The sequence below is a fragment of the Chiloscyllium punctatum genome, chromosome 5, assembly GCF_047496795.1.
Source record: "Chiloscyllium punctatum isolate Juve2018m chromosome 5, sChiPun1.3, whole genome shotgun sequence".
NCBI lineage: Eukaryota > Metazoa > Chordata > Chondrichthyes > Orectolobiformes > Hemiscylliidae > Chiloscyllium > Chiloscyllium punctatum.
Window position 1 is genome coordinate 62,556,329 of NC_092743.1, and position 16,078 is coordinate 62,572,406.

General features: G+C 41.1%; 1 protein-coding gene across 1 annotated transcript in view; it reads right to left on the reverse strand.

Annotated features, from left to right (window-relative positions):
• Positions 1-16,078, reverse strand: part of LOC140476743 (HERV-H LTR-associating protein 1) — a 59,769-nt gene that overhangs the window by 23,791 nt on the left and 19,900 nt on the right. Inside the window, exons 4-7 of the mRNA XM_072569558.1 lie at positions 10,370-10,450; positions 9,544-9,627; positions 9,356-9,439; positions 7,946-8,029 (exon numbers count right to left, since the gene is read on the reverse strand). Of these exons, the coding sequence (XP_072425659.1) occupies positions 7,946-8,029; positions 9,356-9,439; positions 9,544-9,627; positions 10,370-10,450 (333 nt within the window). The remainder of the gene's footprint in view (positions 1-7,945; positions 8,030-9,355; positions 9,440-9,543; positions 9,628-10,369; positions 10,451-16,078) is intronic.

Consider the following 16,078-nt stretch of genomic DNA (forward strand, 5'->3'; position numbering starts at 1 on the left):
TCACTGGAGGAGGTGGTTCCACAAATATCTCCCAATGATGGGAGAATCCAGCACATCAGTGCAAAAGATAAGGCTAAAGCATTCACAGCAATCTTCAGCCAGAAGTGCCAAGTAGATGATTCATTTCAGCCTGTTCCAGTGGTCCAAAGCATCACAAATGCCAATCTTCAGCCAATTTGATTAATTTCATATGGGATACCAAGAAACAGTTGGAGACACTGAAAGGTTTATGGGTGCTGACATCAATCTGGCAATAGTACTGAAGACTTGTGTTCCAGAACTCGTCACTCCCCTAGCCAAGCTGCTACAGTACAGGTACAACACTGGCATCTACCCGATAATGTGGAAAATTACCCAAGTATGTCCTGTACAAAAAAGAAGAATAAATCCAAACTGTCCAATTACCGCTTCGTCAGTCTACTCTCGATCATCAGTAAAGTAATGGAAGGTGTTATCAATAGTGCTATTAAGCAGCACCTGCTCAGCAATAACCTGCGCAGTGATGCCCAGTTTGGGTTGTGCCAGGGCCACTCAGCTTTTGGACACATTACAGCCTTGATTCAGACATGGACAAAAGAGCTGAATTCCATAAGGGAGGTGAGAGTGACATCTCTTGACCTTAAGGCTGCTTTCAACCGAATGGAGCATCATGGAGTCCTAGCCAAACTGGAATCAATGGAACTGGGGGCAAACTCTCCAATATGTACTTGATACATAGGAAGATGGTTGTGGTTGTTGGAGGTCAGTCATCTCAGCTCCAGGACATTTCTGAATGAGTTCCTCAGGTAGTGTCTAAGGTCCAACCATCTTCAATTGCTTCATCCATGACCATCCCTCTATCATAAGGTCAGGGATAGGGATAATCGCCAATGATTGCACAATATCCAGCATCATTCATGACTCCTCAGATACTGAAGCAGTCCATGGTCAAATGCAACAAGATCTAAACAATATTCAGGCTTGGGCTAACAAGTGGCAAGTAACATTCATGCCACACAAATGCCAGGCTATGACCATCAACAATGGTGTTACCATCAGTGAATCCTTACTATCAAATCCTGGGCTTCACCATTGACCAGAGTTCAAGTGGACTCACTATATAAATATGCTGGTTACAAGAACAGGTCAGAAGCTAGGAATACTACAGTGAGTAACTCACCTCCTGATTCCCCAAAATCATCTACAAGACACAGGTCAGGGGTGTGATGGAATATTCCCCTCTTGCCTATATGGGTCCAGCTCCAATAACACTCAAGAAGCTTGACACAATCCAAGACAAAACAGTCCGCTTGATTGGCACCACACCCACAAACATCTATTCCCACCATCATCAATGCCTGGTAGCAGCACTATATACTATCTACAAGATGCTCTGCAGAAATTCACCAAAGATCCATAGACAACAGCTTCCAAACACATGACCACTTCCATCTCGAAGGACCATGGCAGCAGTTACCTGGGAACACCAGCACTTTCAAGTTTTCCTTCCAGTCTCACCATCCTGCCTTTCCTTCACTGTCACTGGGTAAAATTTCTGGAATTCCCTATGTAATTTCCTACCTACGGCAAATGGACTGCAACAGTTCAAGAAGGCAGCTCATCACCATCTTCTCAAGGGCAGCCAGGGGATGGCAATAAATGCTGACCAGCCAGCGATGCCCGTATCCATGAGTGAAATTTTTGAAAAAGTAGAAATGATTTATTAATAGAACAGTCAGTTGAGTTGTCTAGATTTAGGTTGCTTCCTCTCTTCCAGTCTCTACTTTGTTCATTTCCTCTGGGATATCATAGCAATTACAGAAACATGGCTCAGGGATGGGCAGGACTGGCATCCAGGATACAAATGTTCCAGGATACAAATGCTACGGGAAGGACAGAAAGGGAGGCAAGAGAGGAGGGAGAGTGGCGTTTTTAATAAAGGATAGCATTACTGAGAGAGGATATTCCTGGACAGACATCCAGGGAAATTATTTAGTTGGAACTGAGAAATAAGAAAGGGATTATTACCTTACTGGGATTGTATTATAGACCCCCTAATCGTCAGAGGGAAATTGAGAAACAAACTTGTAAGGAGATCTCAGCTATCTGTAAGAATAATAGGGTGGTTATGGTAGGGGATTTTAATTTTCCAAACATTGACTGGGACTGTCATAGTGTTAAGGATTTATATGGAGAGGTATTTGTGAAGTGTGTACAAGACAATTTTCTGATTCAGTATGTGGATGTACTGACTAGAGAAGGTGCAAAACTTGACCTACGCTTGGGAAATTAGGCAGGGCAGGTGACTGAGGTATCAGTGGGGGAGCACTTTAGGGCCAGTGATCATAATTCTAACAGATTTAAAATAGTGATGGAAAAGGATAGACCAGATCTAAAAGTTAAAGTTCTAAATCGGAGTAAGGCCAATTTTGACGGTATCAGCCACGAATTTTTAAAAGCTGATTGGGGGCAGATGTTCGCAGGTAAAGGGACGGCTGGAAAATGGGACACCTTAGAAATGCGATAACAAGAATCCAGAGAAAGTATATTCCTATCAGGGTGAAAGGGAAGGCTGGTAGGCATAGGGAATGCTGGATGACTAAAGAAAATGACGGTTTGGTTAAGAAAAAGAAGGAAGCATATGTCAGGTATAGACAGGATAGATTGAGTGAGTCCTTAGAAGAGTATAAAGAAAGTAGGAGTATACTTAAGAGGGAAATCAGGAGGGCAAAAAGGGGACATGAGATAGCTTTGGCAAATTGAATTAGGGAGAATCCAAAGGGCTTTTACAAATACGTTAAGGACAAAAGGATAACCAGGGTGAGAAAAGGGCCCCTCAAAGATCAGCAAGACAGCCTTTGTGTGGAGCCGCAGAAAATGGGGGAGATACTAAACAAGTATTTTACATCAGTATTTACTGTGGAAAAGGATATGGAAGTTATAGAAAGTAACAAAATAGATGGTGACATCTTGCAAAATGTCCTATTACAGAAGAGGAAGTGCTGGATGTCTTGAAACGCATAAAGGTGAATAAATCCCCAGGACCTGATCAGGTGTACCCGAGAACTCTGTGGGAAGCTAGAGAAGTGATTGCTGGGCCTCTTGCTGAGATATTTGCATCATCGATAGTCACAGGTGAGGTGTCGGAAGACTGGAGGTTGGCTAACGTGCTGCCACTGTTTAAGAAAGGTGGTAAGGACAAACCAGAGAACTATAGATTAGTGAGCGTGACGTCAGTGGAGGCAAGTTGTTGGAGGGAATCCTGAGGGACAGGATGTACATGTATTTGGAAAGGCAAGGAATGATTAGGGATAGTCAACATGGCTTTGTGTGTGGGAAGTCATGTCTCTCAAACTTGATTGAGTTTTTTGAAAAAGTAACAAAGAGGATTGATGAGGGCAGAGTGGTAGATGTGATCTATATGGACTTCAGTAAGGCATTCGACAAGGTTCCCCATGGGAGACTGATTAGCAAGGTTAGATCTCATGGAATAAAGGGAGAACTAGCCATTTGGATACAGATCTGGCTCAAAGCTGGAGGTGGATGGTGGTGGTGGAGGGTTGTTTTTCAGACTGCAGGCCTGTGACCAGTGGAGTGCCACAAGGATGCTGGGTGCTAGGTCATCTACTTTTTGTCATTTACATAAATGATTTGGACGCGAGCATAAGAGGTACAGTTAGTTAGTTTGTAGATGACACCAAAATTGGAGGTGCAGTGGACAGCGAAGAAGGTTACCTCAGATTACAACGGGATCTTGACCAGATGGGCCAATGGGCTGAGGAGTAACAGATGGAGTTTAATTCAGATAAATGTGAGGTGCTCCTTTTTGGGAAAGCAAATCTTAGCAGGACTTATACACTTAATGTTAAGGTCCTAGGGAGTGTTGCTGAACAAAGAGACCTTGGAGTGCAGGTTCATACCTCCTTGAAAGTGGAGTCACAGGTAGATAGGATAGTGAAGGAGGCGTTTGGTATGCTTGCTTTTATTGGTCAGAGCATTGAGTACAGGAGTTGGGAGGTCATGTTGCGGCTGTACGGGACATTGGTTAGGCCACTGTTGGGGTACTGCAGGGATCAGTGCTTGGTCCGCAGCTTTTTACAATATATGTTAATGATATAGAAGATGGTATTAGTAATAACATTAGCAAATTTACTGATGATACTAAGCTGGGTGGCAGGGTGAAATGTGAGGAGGATGTTAGGAGATTACAGGGTGATCTGGACAGGTTAGGTGAGTGGTCAGATGCATGGCAGATGCAGTTTAATGTGGATAAGTGTATGGTTGTCCACTTTGGTGGCAAGAACAGGAAGGCAGATTACTACCTAAATGGAATCAATTTAGGTAAAGGGGCAGTACAGAGAGATCTGGGTGTTCTTGTACATCAGTCAATGAAGGTAAGCATGCAGGTACAGCAGGTAGTGAAGAAGGCTAATAGCATGCTGGCCTTCATAACAAGAGGGATTGAATATAAAAGCAAAGAGGTTCTTCTGCAGCTGTACAGGGCCCCAATGAGACCACACCTGGAGTACTGTGTGCAGTTCTGGTCTCCAAATTTGAGGAAAGATATTCTGGCTATTGAGGGAGTGCAGCGTAGGTTCACGAGGTCAATTCCTGGAATGGCGGGACTACCTTACGCTGAAAGACTGGAGCGACTGGGCTTGTATACCCTTGAGTTTAGAAGACTGAAAGGGGATCTGATTGAGACATATTAGATTATTAAAGGATTGGACACTCTGGAGGTAGGAAACATGTTTCCGCTGATGGGTGAGTGCTGAACCAGAGGACACAGCTTAAAAATTTGGGATAGACCATTTAGGACAGAGATGAGGAGAAACTTCTTCACCCAGAGAGTGGTGGCTGTGTAGAATGCTCTGCCCCAGAGGGCAGTGGAGGCTCAGTCTCTAGATCATTTAAGAAAGAATTGGATAGAGCTCTCAAGGATAGTGGAATCAAGGGTTATGGAGATAAGGCAGGAACAGGATACAGATTAAGGATGATCAGCCATGATCATATTGAATGGTGGTACAGGCTCAAAGGGCAGAATGGCCTACTCCTGCACCTATTGTCTATTGTTGGAATATTGCGTGCAATTCTGGTCACTTTCCTATTGGAAAGATGTTGTGAAACTTGAAAGGGTTCAGAAAAGATTTACAAGGATGTTGCCAGGGTTGGAGGATTTGAGCTATAAGGAGAGGCTGAATAGGCTGGGGCTGTTTTCCATGGAGCCTCATTGGCTGAGAGCTGATCTTATAGAGGTTTACAAAATTATGAGGGGCATGGATAGGATAAATAGACAAAGTATTTTCCCTGGGGTGGGGGAGTCCAGAACTAGACGGCATAGGTTTAGGGTGAGAGGAGAAAGATATAAAAGAGACCTGGGGGCAACTTTTTCACACAGAGGGTGGTACGTGTACGGAATGAGTTGCCAAAGGAAGTGGTGGAGGCTGGTACAATTGCAACATTTAAAAGGAATTTGGATGGGTATATGAATAGGAAGGGTTTGGAGGGATATGGGCCAGATTCTGGCAGGTGGGACTAGATTGGGTTAGGATATCTGTTCGGCATGGATGGGTTGGACCGAAGGGTCTGCTTCCATGCTGTACATCTCTATGACTCTATGACTCTATGACTCTATGACCTCCTCCTGTGGTTTTTATTAATTTGTAGGATGTGTGCGTTGTTAGCTGGGCCAACATTTGTTGTCCATCCCTCATGGACTTGAACAGAGGGGTTTGCCAGGCCTTTACAGAGAACAGTTAAGAGTCAGCCACATTGTGCTGAGTCTGTAGTCATGTATAAATCAAACCACACAGAGATGTCTGTTTTCCTTCCATAAGGGATAACTAGTGAACCAGCTAAGCTTTTACAATAATCAATAATGGTTGACATTTAATTCCAGATATTTTTAAATTTACTTCTAATTCCACCATCTGCCACGGCAGTGAGTGGAATCCTTTCTGTTTGTGGTGCATCCCAGAATTAACATGCAGTGCCCAAAAAGTAATGGAAATTGACAAGCTGGAGAAATCCGCAATTCTCCTGAACCTCTGCTCACAATGCTGTTACCTTTGGGGAATGAACGACTGAAATATAACCATCTCTCTCTGAATAGTGACAGTGACACCCCTCTAACACCTGTGGCTCTAGTCTGGAAGGAACCTGAAGCACAGCCATTCATTTTCACAGCCATTGGAAATAATGCCCTTTTTTCTGCCCTGAGGCAACAATTGTGGCTACAACAGATGGCAGATTTCAGCCAGGACATCCTATCAGAAATAGAGGTTTCAGAAGTTTAGATGGAGAATCATTCTTTAGAACATTAGTTGATATGACATCCTGCTGAGAACCTTTCTTCCCACCTCCACCTTTTAGCATCTTGACCAGTTTTGTGTAGCCTCTGGTCTTTCTGTCTTGTCATGTTGTATTCCAAAGGGAACATAGTCTCCTGAAGGTGTCTGGGAGAAATTGGTTTTTGCAGACACCTTGAATGACTTTAACAAATTTGGGTTTAAACCAAGTCCTTGTAAAATATGACAATAACTAACAGTAATCATCAACATCCATCTTGAAAACAATCATTAATAACTTTTCATGGAGTTTGTGGGCAAGTACTTCCTGCTGAATGCATTTGCAGCCATATTTATTTAAGGAGTGTGTTAGTTGGAGAGTTAAACTCAAAGGCCACATTGCTGATGACAAGTTGGTGCTACACAATTATTGATGTTATGATGTTCCTTTTCTGTTTATGTCTGGCAGGAGCTAACTGCGTGCTCTCACCAAAATGGTTTGTGATGTGACTCACAGTCATGTGCAAGTGGCACAGTTGTTATTCTTGGATCACACAAAATTTAGTGCCCTCCTTCATGGTCAGTTTGGAGACTTGTTTTATCAGGTGGGAGGATGGTGTCTGGGAACCTGAACACCTTCTCCCCTCTGCCCTAATTATGCTTGTGGCAGGAGGGCTTATGAATGGCTTTCCCAACATGCCATCAATTGAGGCCACTATGTAAGCAGTTAATATGGGGAACACAAAAAGCAAGATATGTGAAGTTGTTTGGGAGCATCTGGAGAGAGATGAGTTCCTCGTTCAAGCTTGAGTTAGTAACCTGACATTTGTAAAAGTTGAGGGTTCTCAAACCACATGTCTATTCTTGCTGCCATCTTCACCCTGTAACCCCTACCCACACAACTCCCTTTCCATCGTCCCTATGGCCAGGGTGCCAGTTGCAACAATAGGCCTTAAGTAGGTGTGGTACTGGCAGCAGCCACCACATCCCTGATGGCTTTGTCATTCAACAGAGCAAATGGCCTCTGATTTGCAGTGGCTCTCCGTGGGCAGGACCTCTGTCCCTGAGGACCTTGATCCTGTGGAAGACCTGTTTCTGTCCAGTTAGATGACATGGAGCTCTCACCAGCATTCCAGCCAGTGGGCGAGACTGCACCTTCTCCTTTAAGTATTATTGTTAGTGCTCCAAAAATTGATATTACTTATCCAAGTGTTGCAAGCTTTCTCTTATCCACTAACCACGTGTTAGCTTACATTGTTGATATCAGCTTACAGTGTGGGTGGGAAAATGGCAGTAATAAATTGCTGTTCCGCACAGTTTTCTTTTGCTTTGAAGATTCTGAAAGGAAACTCTGGCAGCTACACATTCCCACCAATCTCCTACCCAGGCCAACAATGAGAATTACCCCTGAAGGTTTCACTTCTGCTCTTATCATTCTTAACAAACATGTTGCAATGGCAAAAATAAAATTAATTTCTAAACATGCAGGGATAACCAAACCCATCCTCTGTGGTTAGGATCACTAGCTTTCCCCCATGTCAAGAATATGAACAGTCTCCCCAATGCCCAAGCTAGTATTCTTCCAGATATCTCCTTAGGTTCAAAAGTAACCAGGAAGTAACAACTTAAGTTTTGGTTAAATATGTTTAAAATGATAATAATTAATAAATATAGCATACCATAGAGAATGGAGCTAGATTTAAAAATCTCCTTGAAGAAGCTGGTAGTATTTCCCACAAAGTCAACTACAACGGCAGTGAAATCTGTAAAAATAGCAAGACATAGAATATTTCTATACAGTCATCAATTGTTGCTATTGCATGCTGGAACAACACCATTTTAAATTAATCAATTTGCTTTTCCTTACTGACTATCCAGTGACCAATAAAGAGTTAAAACATCACAGCCAGGACTGAGTTTAATGGAATTGTAAGAGTACTTATATTTGTAAAATTGCACAATACTCTCTTCTTCAGTTCTCTGTTCAAAGACTGGTCTGAATTATGACACCACCCTCTCCAGCATTGTAGTATAAAGAGGCGCAACCCAGACACACAAAACAGATTGGAAATTCAACTCTTGGCACCAATTTAATACAGCATGGCCATTCAAAAACTTCCACAAGCATAACAGTGATGGTAGAGATTGAAGCTTTCTTTCCATCTCATGGCTGACCAGGAATCACTTCTGCTCTTTCCAGGTATGTTTGAAGGCTCACAGGTTGCCACTCAACCTGTCTGGCCATGTTATGAACACACTTTCCTTGGCCACAAAGTCAGAAGTGGGATTTCAACCCAGAGCTTCCAGGTATTTGACAGTCTCCACTGTACCATAAGACCACCCTCAATCTATTAGTCAACTTATAGAATCATGGATGAACAGAAGAACATTATTCACCATTTAGGGAATTGAATGCATATTTGAAAACAAACTTTTAGCAGGGATTTAGGGGAAGCACCAGGGAGTGGGACTAATTTTTTCTAAGTACTGACACTATCATGATGGGGTGAAAGCCCTCAGCAGAAGCTATAAGATTCTGTTTGAATTTAAATTATGGAGTTTGAATAATTGAGAAGTTTGTATCCTAAGCACAACAGAAAATGATGAAATGTAATATCAGGAGGGAGGGCTAGGAATGCCCCATTCTTACTCAATATCATGGCCACCCGACCCCACTGCATGTAGATGCTGGACTACTCGTGTGACGTAGACCCCAAAATTCCAGACCACCATACAAGCACTTATTATAGAAAATACTTGTCTTATTTTCTCTGATTGCTGAGACACTATCGTCAATATGTCTGGACTGTACATGAATACTTTGCTCAGAATATATGAGCCATAAGTACAGCTTGCAAATGACTGATGAGTGAGCTGGAGGTTTTAAAATGTTATCTGGGATCTACATCATTTAAATCTCCTCCTGACTCACAGACAATTAAGTGCCATAAATCTTCCACAATTCTACTGGAGCAAAAGCTGTAGACTTATACCTAATTTTGTTCACTTTAAGATTTGTAATTTAAGACCTATTATGTTCTGATCTTCTTTGTGCAAAAGGAATGTTTCTGTGGGCACAAAGCACTCACCTGTTAAGTCATTTGTTCTGTTGTTTAAGCAGTAGCAGTATCTCATTGGGAAAATAGAGGGATCAATCTTCCAGAAGCTGGAAACTACAGGTAAATGAATAATGATGTCAGTCAATGTCACTACAGTTTTCACAACAGTGAAGGAAATTCTGACAAAGTACAATGAAACATTGTGAGTGAGTACTTACTGTTATAAATGAGAATTGACACCTTATGAAGTGCAAAGGAACTATGGGTAGTGACACTCAGCAAAGAGAAGAATTGTTGATCTCCTATGAATAATTTGAAAGTAGAATTAAAACAGATATTTGTGCTAAGCATGTATATGAAGATATGATCAATATTTAACCCTGAATGTAAATGGTTACCTAGGATATATTAAAAGAAATGTATAATTCCCATCTGCCTGTTATATTTTTGTCAAACCTTGTCAATTATTTCTCATTATAAATTCTGATGCCCAGGTTTATAATAAGCAACCAATGTTTATGGAGACTTATTTTATAAACAGAAACATCATGTAACATTAGATTCCCGAGCCAGCGTAACTTTAATTTTTTAAGTAATTTTTCTGACGTTAAGTTCAATCCCTGCCTCACTTCAAAGTTTTAGAAATGTTATTTTGTTTATCTTAAATTTTGTGAAATGTTACATGTTAATTTATATTAATATTGAGTCTATTTTACCTCCTGCTTCTGCTCTGCATCCTGTTGGAAGCTTCATGTTTTAAAGCCCACATGGTTTTTCTTATTTAAAGACACCAGAGCATCTAATGAACCAATTTCTACTTGATATGACTTGATGCTTTTTTTAAATTAACGAATACTGATCTTGACAACAGAACAAATCCAAGTCTTAACTTAATCGTAGCATTTAATTAGAAAGATGAACTAATTCTCATTTTAACATGAATTACTAATAAATGTCTTGCCTATTGATATTTGATTGTTTCAAAAACAAATATCATGAATTATCTGCCTTTTCCCAAGAACATAAATTGACCAAAATCTTTACCTTCAAGTGTTCTGTTTATCATTTGACTGACTAACTCAGTCAGATCAATGCCAGCAGGATCAAATGATTCAGCGGGTAATTCTGAAAACAGAAAAACAGCTTCAAATAAAAACCACGTACAGCAGAAAATGAAGTTCAAACTTTCCTTTGAATTCAGAGGATAAATTGATTTTCCTGTCATTCTGTGCTTTTCGTATTCATTAATCACCCTGTTAGAAAATATTAGATCAGGAAAGTCAAGGTTCAACCATAGGCTACTAAGAGACAACATGTTGTATAACCATAACGCAGGCTCCTGATTATGACCAATGCATGTAATAGTGCAGGAGGCAGATTTGTTTGTACTGAATCACACAAATGATGAACCATTCACTGGGAATGACTAATTCTCCTGCATTAGCTTTTCTTCAAATCAATCTCTTTGTTCAAGCTTTTGGTAATCTTGATGTCTCCTTGTGTGACTGAGTGCTAAACTTTGCCTCATTAATGCCCTTACAAAACACCCTGAGAGGTTTTGTTTTAAATGTTAAACATGCTTTATAAATAAAAACCTGCTGGTGGAGGTAATGAGTGAGCAGCTTCTCTCTCTCTGAGCCAAGAATCAAAATGTTCAAATCCTTTCAACAATAATATATTTCTTCACAGATATTTATAAAATATTTCACACTGCCAGTGCTGATGCAGGTACCAATGATATGAATGTAAAATCAGGTGTAAAATACTTCATGCAAGACCTTAGAAAAATGAAATGGAATATATTAATTATGAGTGTTACTTTAGCAACAGATGCTTGCCAGAGAAATTAATCAGACTCAAACATAACTAGAATAATAGGATTTATTTTATACACCTGACTCAGATTCCCTTATTACACTTTACCTGAAGCAAACTCATCCCAGTTGACACAGCATTTAAACTTGCTCCATGTAACTATCATCAGCTCTTCATATTACTTTTACAAGGTTAAAAAATCACACAACACCAGGGTATCGTCCAACAGGTTCATTTGGAAGCACTAGCTTTCGGAGCGCTGCTCCTTCATCAGTGGTTGTCGAGTATGTACAGCAGGTTTTCTGCCAATCTGCTGTTATGTTTATAGTTCTGCGAACGATGGATAGGGCAGTAGAATGTAGGTGTGTATGCACCTTTAACATACCCAGAAGGCGAGATTCTCCCTGGCAGCTACCAACCATGAAGGTGAGGCATTTAGTTCATATGGGTTTATTTTAGGAGTTTTTGGAGCTGTAATAAGTTCCCTGAACATAAGTGGGACATCTCCTCCTCTTCTGCCTCCTTTGCTGTCCTGCCTCTCTCTCTCAACCATATCTCAGTGATAGCAATGTCAACATACTCCCATGTTTTAATTTGTATCCTCATCTCATCTGCCTTGTTTGTCAAACTCGTAGCACTATAATCAATGCCTTTCAACCATGTCTAACTCCCTTGTACTTTAACTAGCCTGTAATGTTGATTCTTCTCGGGTTTTTTTCATACCCTTTTGGACATTCTATCTGGATCCCATCCTGTTGCCAAGTTAGGTTACTCACCATCAAACAGCACTTGGAACAGAATTTCCAGCATTACAGGCTGTATCTCACTCTGGGTGTGACTTCTCCCAACTACTTATATGAAGGGTACACAGGATCATCTTATCTCTGAGGCACTCAGAATGAGGCAGACTTAATGTTACGTAATTTTAATCAAAATCTGATTTGTATTATCTTCATCCCAAATAGATCATTGAACTGGTGGTGTTTCCAAACATTATCAGAAACAGGTCCAGAAAATGTGGCTTGGATATAGACAAGACCAGCATCAAAATCCATCACTGATAGTTACTAGGGAGGGTTTGATTTTCAATGCATTACCCTGGTGAGGGATAATAATTGCTCTTATAGATATGATCTTGAACAATGTTTTTTGAAGACTAGATTATTCCTTTTATAGTATCCAGGAAGTAATTCATTTCTTAGTCATGTACCATGAACACATTGGCAATAATAGCATCCTAGCAAATATTGTTACAACCTGCCTGAGCATACACATCACCAAGTCTCATCACAATATCATACCAAACAGCTACGTCAATACACTACAGAATTGCTGATGAAGTTTTCTTTATCTGCCTCGCTGTTTGGACCATCAATCCTACTCCTGCCATTCTATCACGATTTATCTAGATTTTGTCATAAGTGAGCTGCTATTTATCATTCTCCTTCTCTGACAGGCATTCACTCAAGCATCAGAATCAAAGCTCCTCCAGAACAATGATTCATGTCCTTCCGAAATAGAATTACAATTCCTGTGAGCTTCAACTTTCTCCACTCCATCTCGATTCCCTTTTAGCCTAACAACGTTTAATAATGTAAGTGTGCATCTGGCAGTGACTTTGAATTATTAATTTACAAAGATAATTCTGAATACTTATTTCCATAAATTGCTACAGCTCTTTCAAACATACCGACTACTCTGAAGTCAATTGTTCCCATAACCAGTAAAATTTATAGGAATTACTACTTAAGGCTAACTCTCATTACTTTTTGACTGGTCTTGAAGTAACTATAGTGGAGGTGAATACATTAGGAATGAATTAGACATTTTTTCGTATTGATAAAAGTTTACACCATGCTTTCTATTTGCTTTCATGAATTAATTTAACAGATCCCTGTGACAGGTTTAATGCAAGATTAATCTTGAATGTGTATTTCACTTGAAATAGTTGACAGAAAGCTATATTATTTGAATCTGTTGCATATATTTGGCAATACTACCAATCATCATTTTAGCCTTCGAAAGCAGAACATAAACTTGGACATCGTGGGTCAGATAACCTGTCAGGTATGGTCACATGGGATTAGAATGGATAGATGTTTGATCCATTAGAATGGATAGATGTTTGTGGGTGGCACGGTGGTGCAGTGGTTAGCACTGCTGCCTCACAGTGCCAGAGACCTGGGTTCAATTCCCGCCTCAGGCGACTCTATGTGTGGAGTTTGCACATTCTCCCCATGTCTGCATGGGTTTTCTCTGGGTCCTCCGGTTTCCTCCCACAATCCAAAAATGTGCAGGTTAGGTGAATTGGCTGTGCTAAATTGCCTGTAGTGTTAGGTGAAGTGTTAAATGTAGGGGAATGGATCTGGGAGGGTTGCACTTCGGCGGGTCGGTGTGGACTTGTTGGGCCGAAGGGCCTGTTTCCACACTGTAAGTAATCTAATCTAAACTATCCTGACTGGTGTAGACACAATGGACTCAAAAGACCTCTTTCCCTACTGTAAAAACTTGACAACTGTCCATATGCAAATATTGCTTCAGCAGATTGATTTGATAGCAGAATTATCCATTATTTACAAATGCATGACTTCAAATTATTAACCCACCATCATTTTAATCCATGTTCCTCTACTTTGTAAAGGTGTTGATCGTCCAATATTGAATTAAAGCCACAGGAAGTCTTTTATCCTGCTAACACTGACTTCCTATGAAATGAAGCTTCATCACCCACTGCTGCTTTACTGAATATCACTTCAATGTAATTGATTAGTTTTCAATGATTAATGTGGCTCCCTGTAGTTTTAATTTGCAAATCATAAAATGTCATAAAGATTTTATTTAAGTGAAACTTCTTGCAGGGTTAATCTTCACAATATTCTCACTCATCCAATTTAAAATTTAATTTCTTTTTCTTTCTGGAAACTAGTAAGAAAGTATTTCTTGCTAATTTTAACTGTTGCAAAGTGTGACTCAAACTTACCCACTGTTGCTTAACATCTCTAGCACACCTCTTCTATTTCCTGCACCTATGCCCTTGAACCCTACCTCTCCAACCACAACAAGGATAGAACCCCCTGGTCCTCATCTTCCACCCCACCAACCTCTGGATACAGCGATTTATTCTCCGCCATTTTGCCACCTACAATCAGACCCCAACACCAGAGATATATTTCCCTCCTCACCCCATTAACATTCTGCAGAGATTGTTCCCTCCGAAGTTCCCTCGTTAGGTCCATGCCCACCGCCAACCCACCCTCCACTCTCAGCACCTTCCCTTGCTGCAGCAGGAGGTGCAAAACCTGAGTCCCAGTAGTATGAACGAGAAACATTAAGTGCTGTGACACTGTTGTGAAGTGTCAATTCTTCTGCTCCTCAGTGCTGCCTGTTCTGCTGTGCCTTACCAGTGCCACACTTTTTGATAAAAACAATAATGCAAAATTCCTGTTTAATTCAGCTGCCATCTCCTTATTTTCCACTGTTATTTCCCCAGATCCACTTTCTGTAGGACTGATGCTCATAAATATTGAGAGAAATGCTTAGTATCTACGTTTATATTTCAAATTAGCTTGCTGTCATATCTAATTCTTCCCAATTTATTAATCTTTTCGTCATTCTTTCCTGTTCTTTATATTCTGTCCAATCCAACGACTTGTCACCTATCTTTTTATATGTTTTACCATTAAATTTTGTACTTGGTGGGTCTTCCCTTGAGACATTGAGGCTGAGTTTTCTGAGGAGTGGCAATTTCACACAAATTGCTGCTCCAATCCTTCTCTTTTATGAAAGGAAAGAGTTCCGTATTTCTGGCAGGAGATGTGATCAGGGCTTCTTCAGAAAACAGAGTCATACTCCATTCTGACAGTGCTTTTACAACATAGAACTACTGGGGGGGAGGCAAAATGTTGCCCTTTTCCACAGCGGTCGGCTGCTGTATTGGAAATTAAAGATCCTGAATCATAGACAGACACTTGGACAGCTGCTGTCTAAGGGTAAACATAAAGGAAGTGTGAGATTAGAGTGCAGGGTGGTAGAATCCCAAATGGGGGAGGGGTAAAGTACAGGATAGGTCAGGTAACAAGTGGGATACATTGCCTTGTGGTTAGGGTTACAGGAGGTAAGGTGCCTGGTGGGTAGGATGCAGGACTCTTTTGGGGGCCAATGCCAAAGTATGCCACCTGCATCTTTGAAGGAGCAACCTATCATCATTGAGGGAAGCAAAATACAAGCTAGAGTCAGGGTAACATGTAGGTGGCACAGTGGCTCAGTGGTTAGCACTGTTGCCTCACAGCACCAGGGACCTGGGTTCAATTCCAGCCTTGGGTGACTGTCTGTGTGGAGTTTGCACATTCTCCCTGTGTCTGTGTGGACTTTCCTCTGGGTGCTCTGGTTTCCTCCCACAATCCAAAGGTGTGCAGGTTAGGTGAATTGGCCAAGCTAAATTGCCATAAATGCTCAGGGATGTATAGGATAGGTGCATGAGTCAGGGTTAAAATGTAGGGGAATGGGTCAGGGTGGGATACTCTTCGGAGGGTCAGGGTGGCCTTATTAGGCTGAAGGACCTGTTTCCACACAATAGGGATTCTAATTCTAACCTTAAATAGAACCCCATCACTTCTCACCATCCATTCTTTGGCCCACCTGTATGCTCATACTTACTAGGTGTTTCCTTCTCAACTGGTAATGGCTCCATTTATAACTTAGGCCATCACACTAACTGAGTACTCAACATTGTTCAAGGTTGAAACAATAGTCTGGAGGTGAGTGCGCTCCGCTTCATACATAGTATGTAGTCTGTGCACATAGCTGTCCACAAATGTTAGCACTCTCAGTGGGAGACACCATACTCTCATGAGTGAGAGAGATGGATGAAGAGTTCTATTACAGAATCCTTCAAGTGTGGAAGCAGGCCATTCAGCCCATCAAGTACACACCAACCCT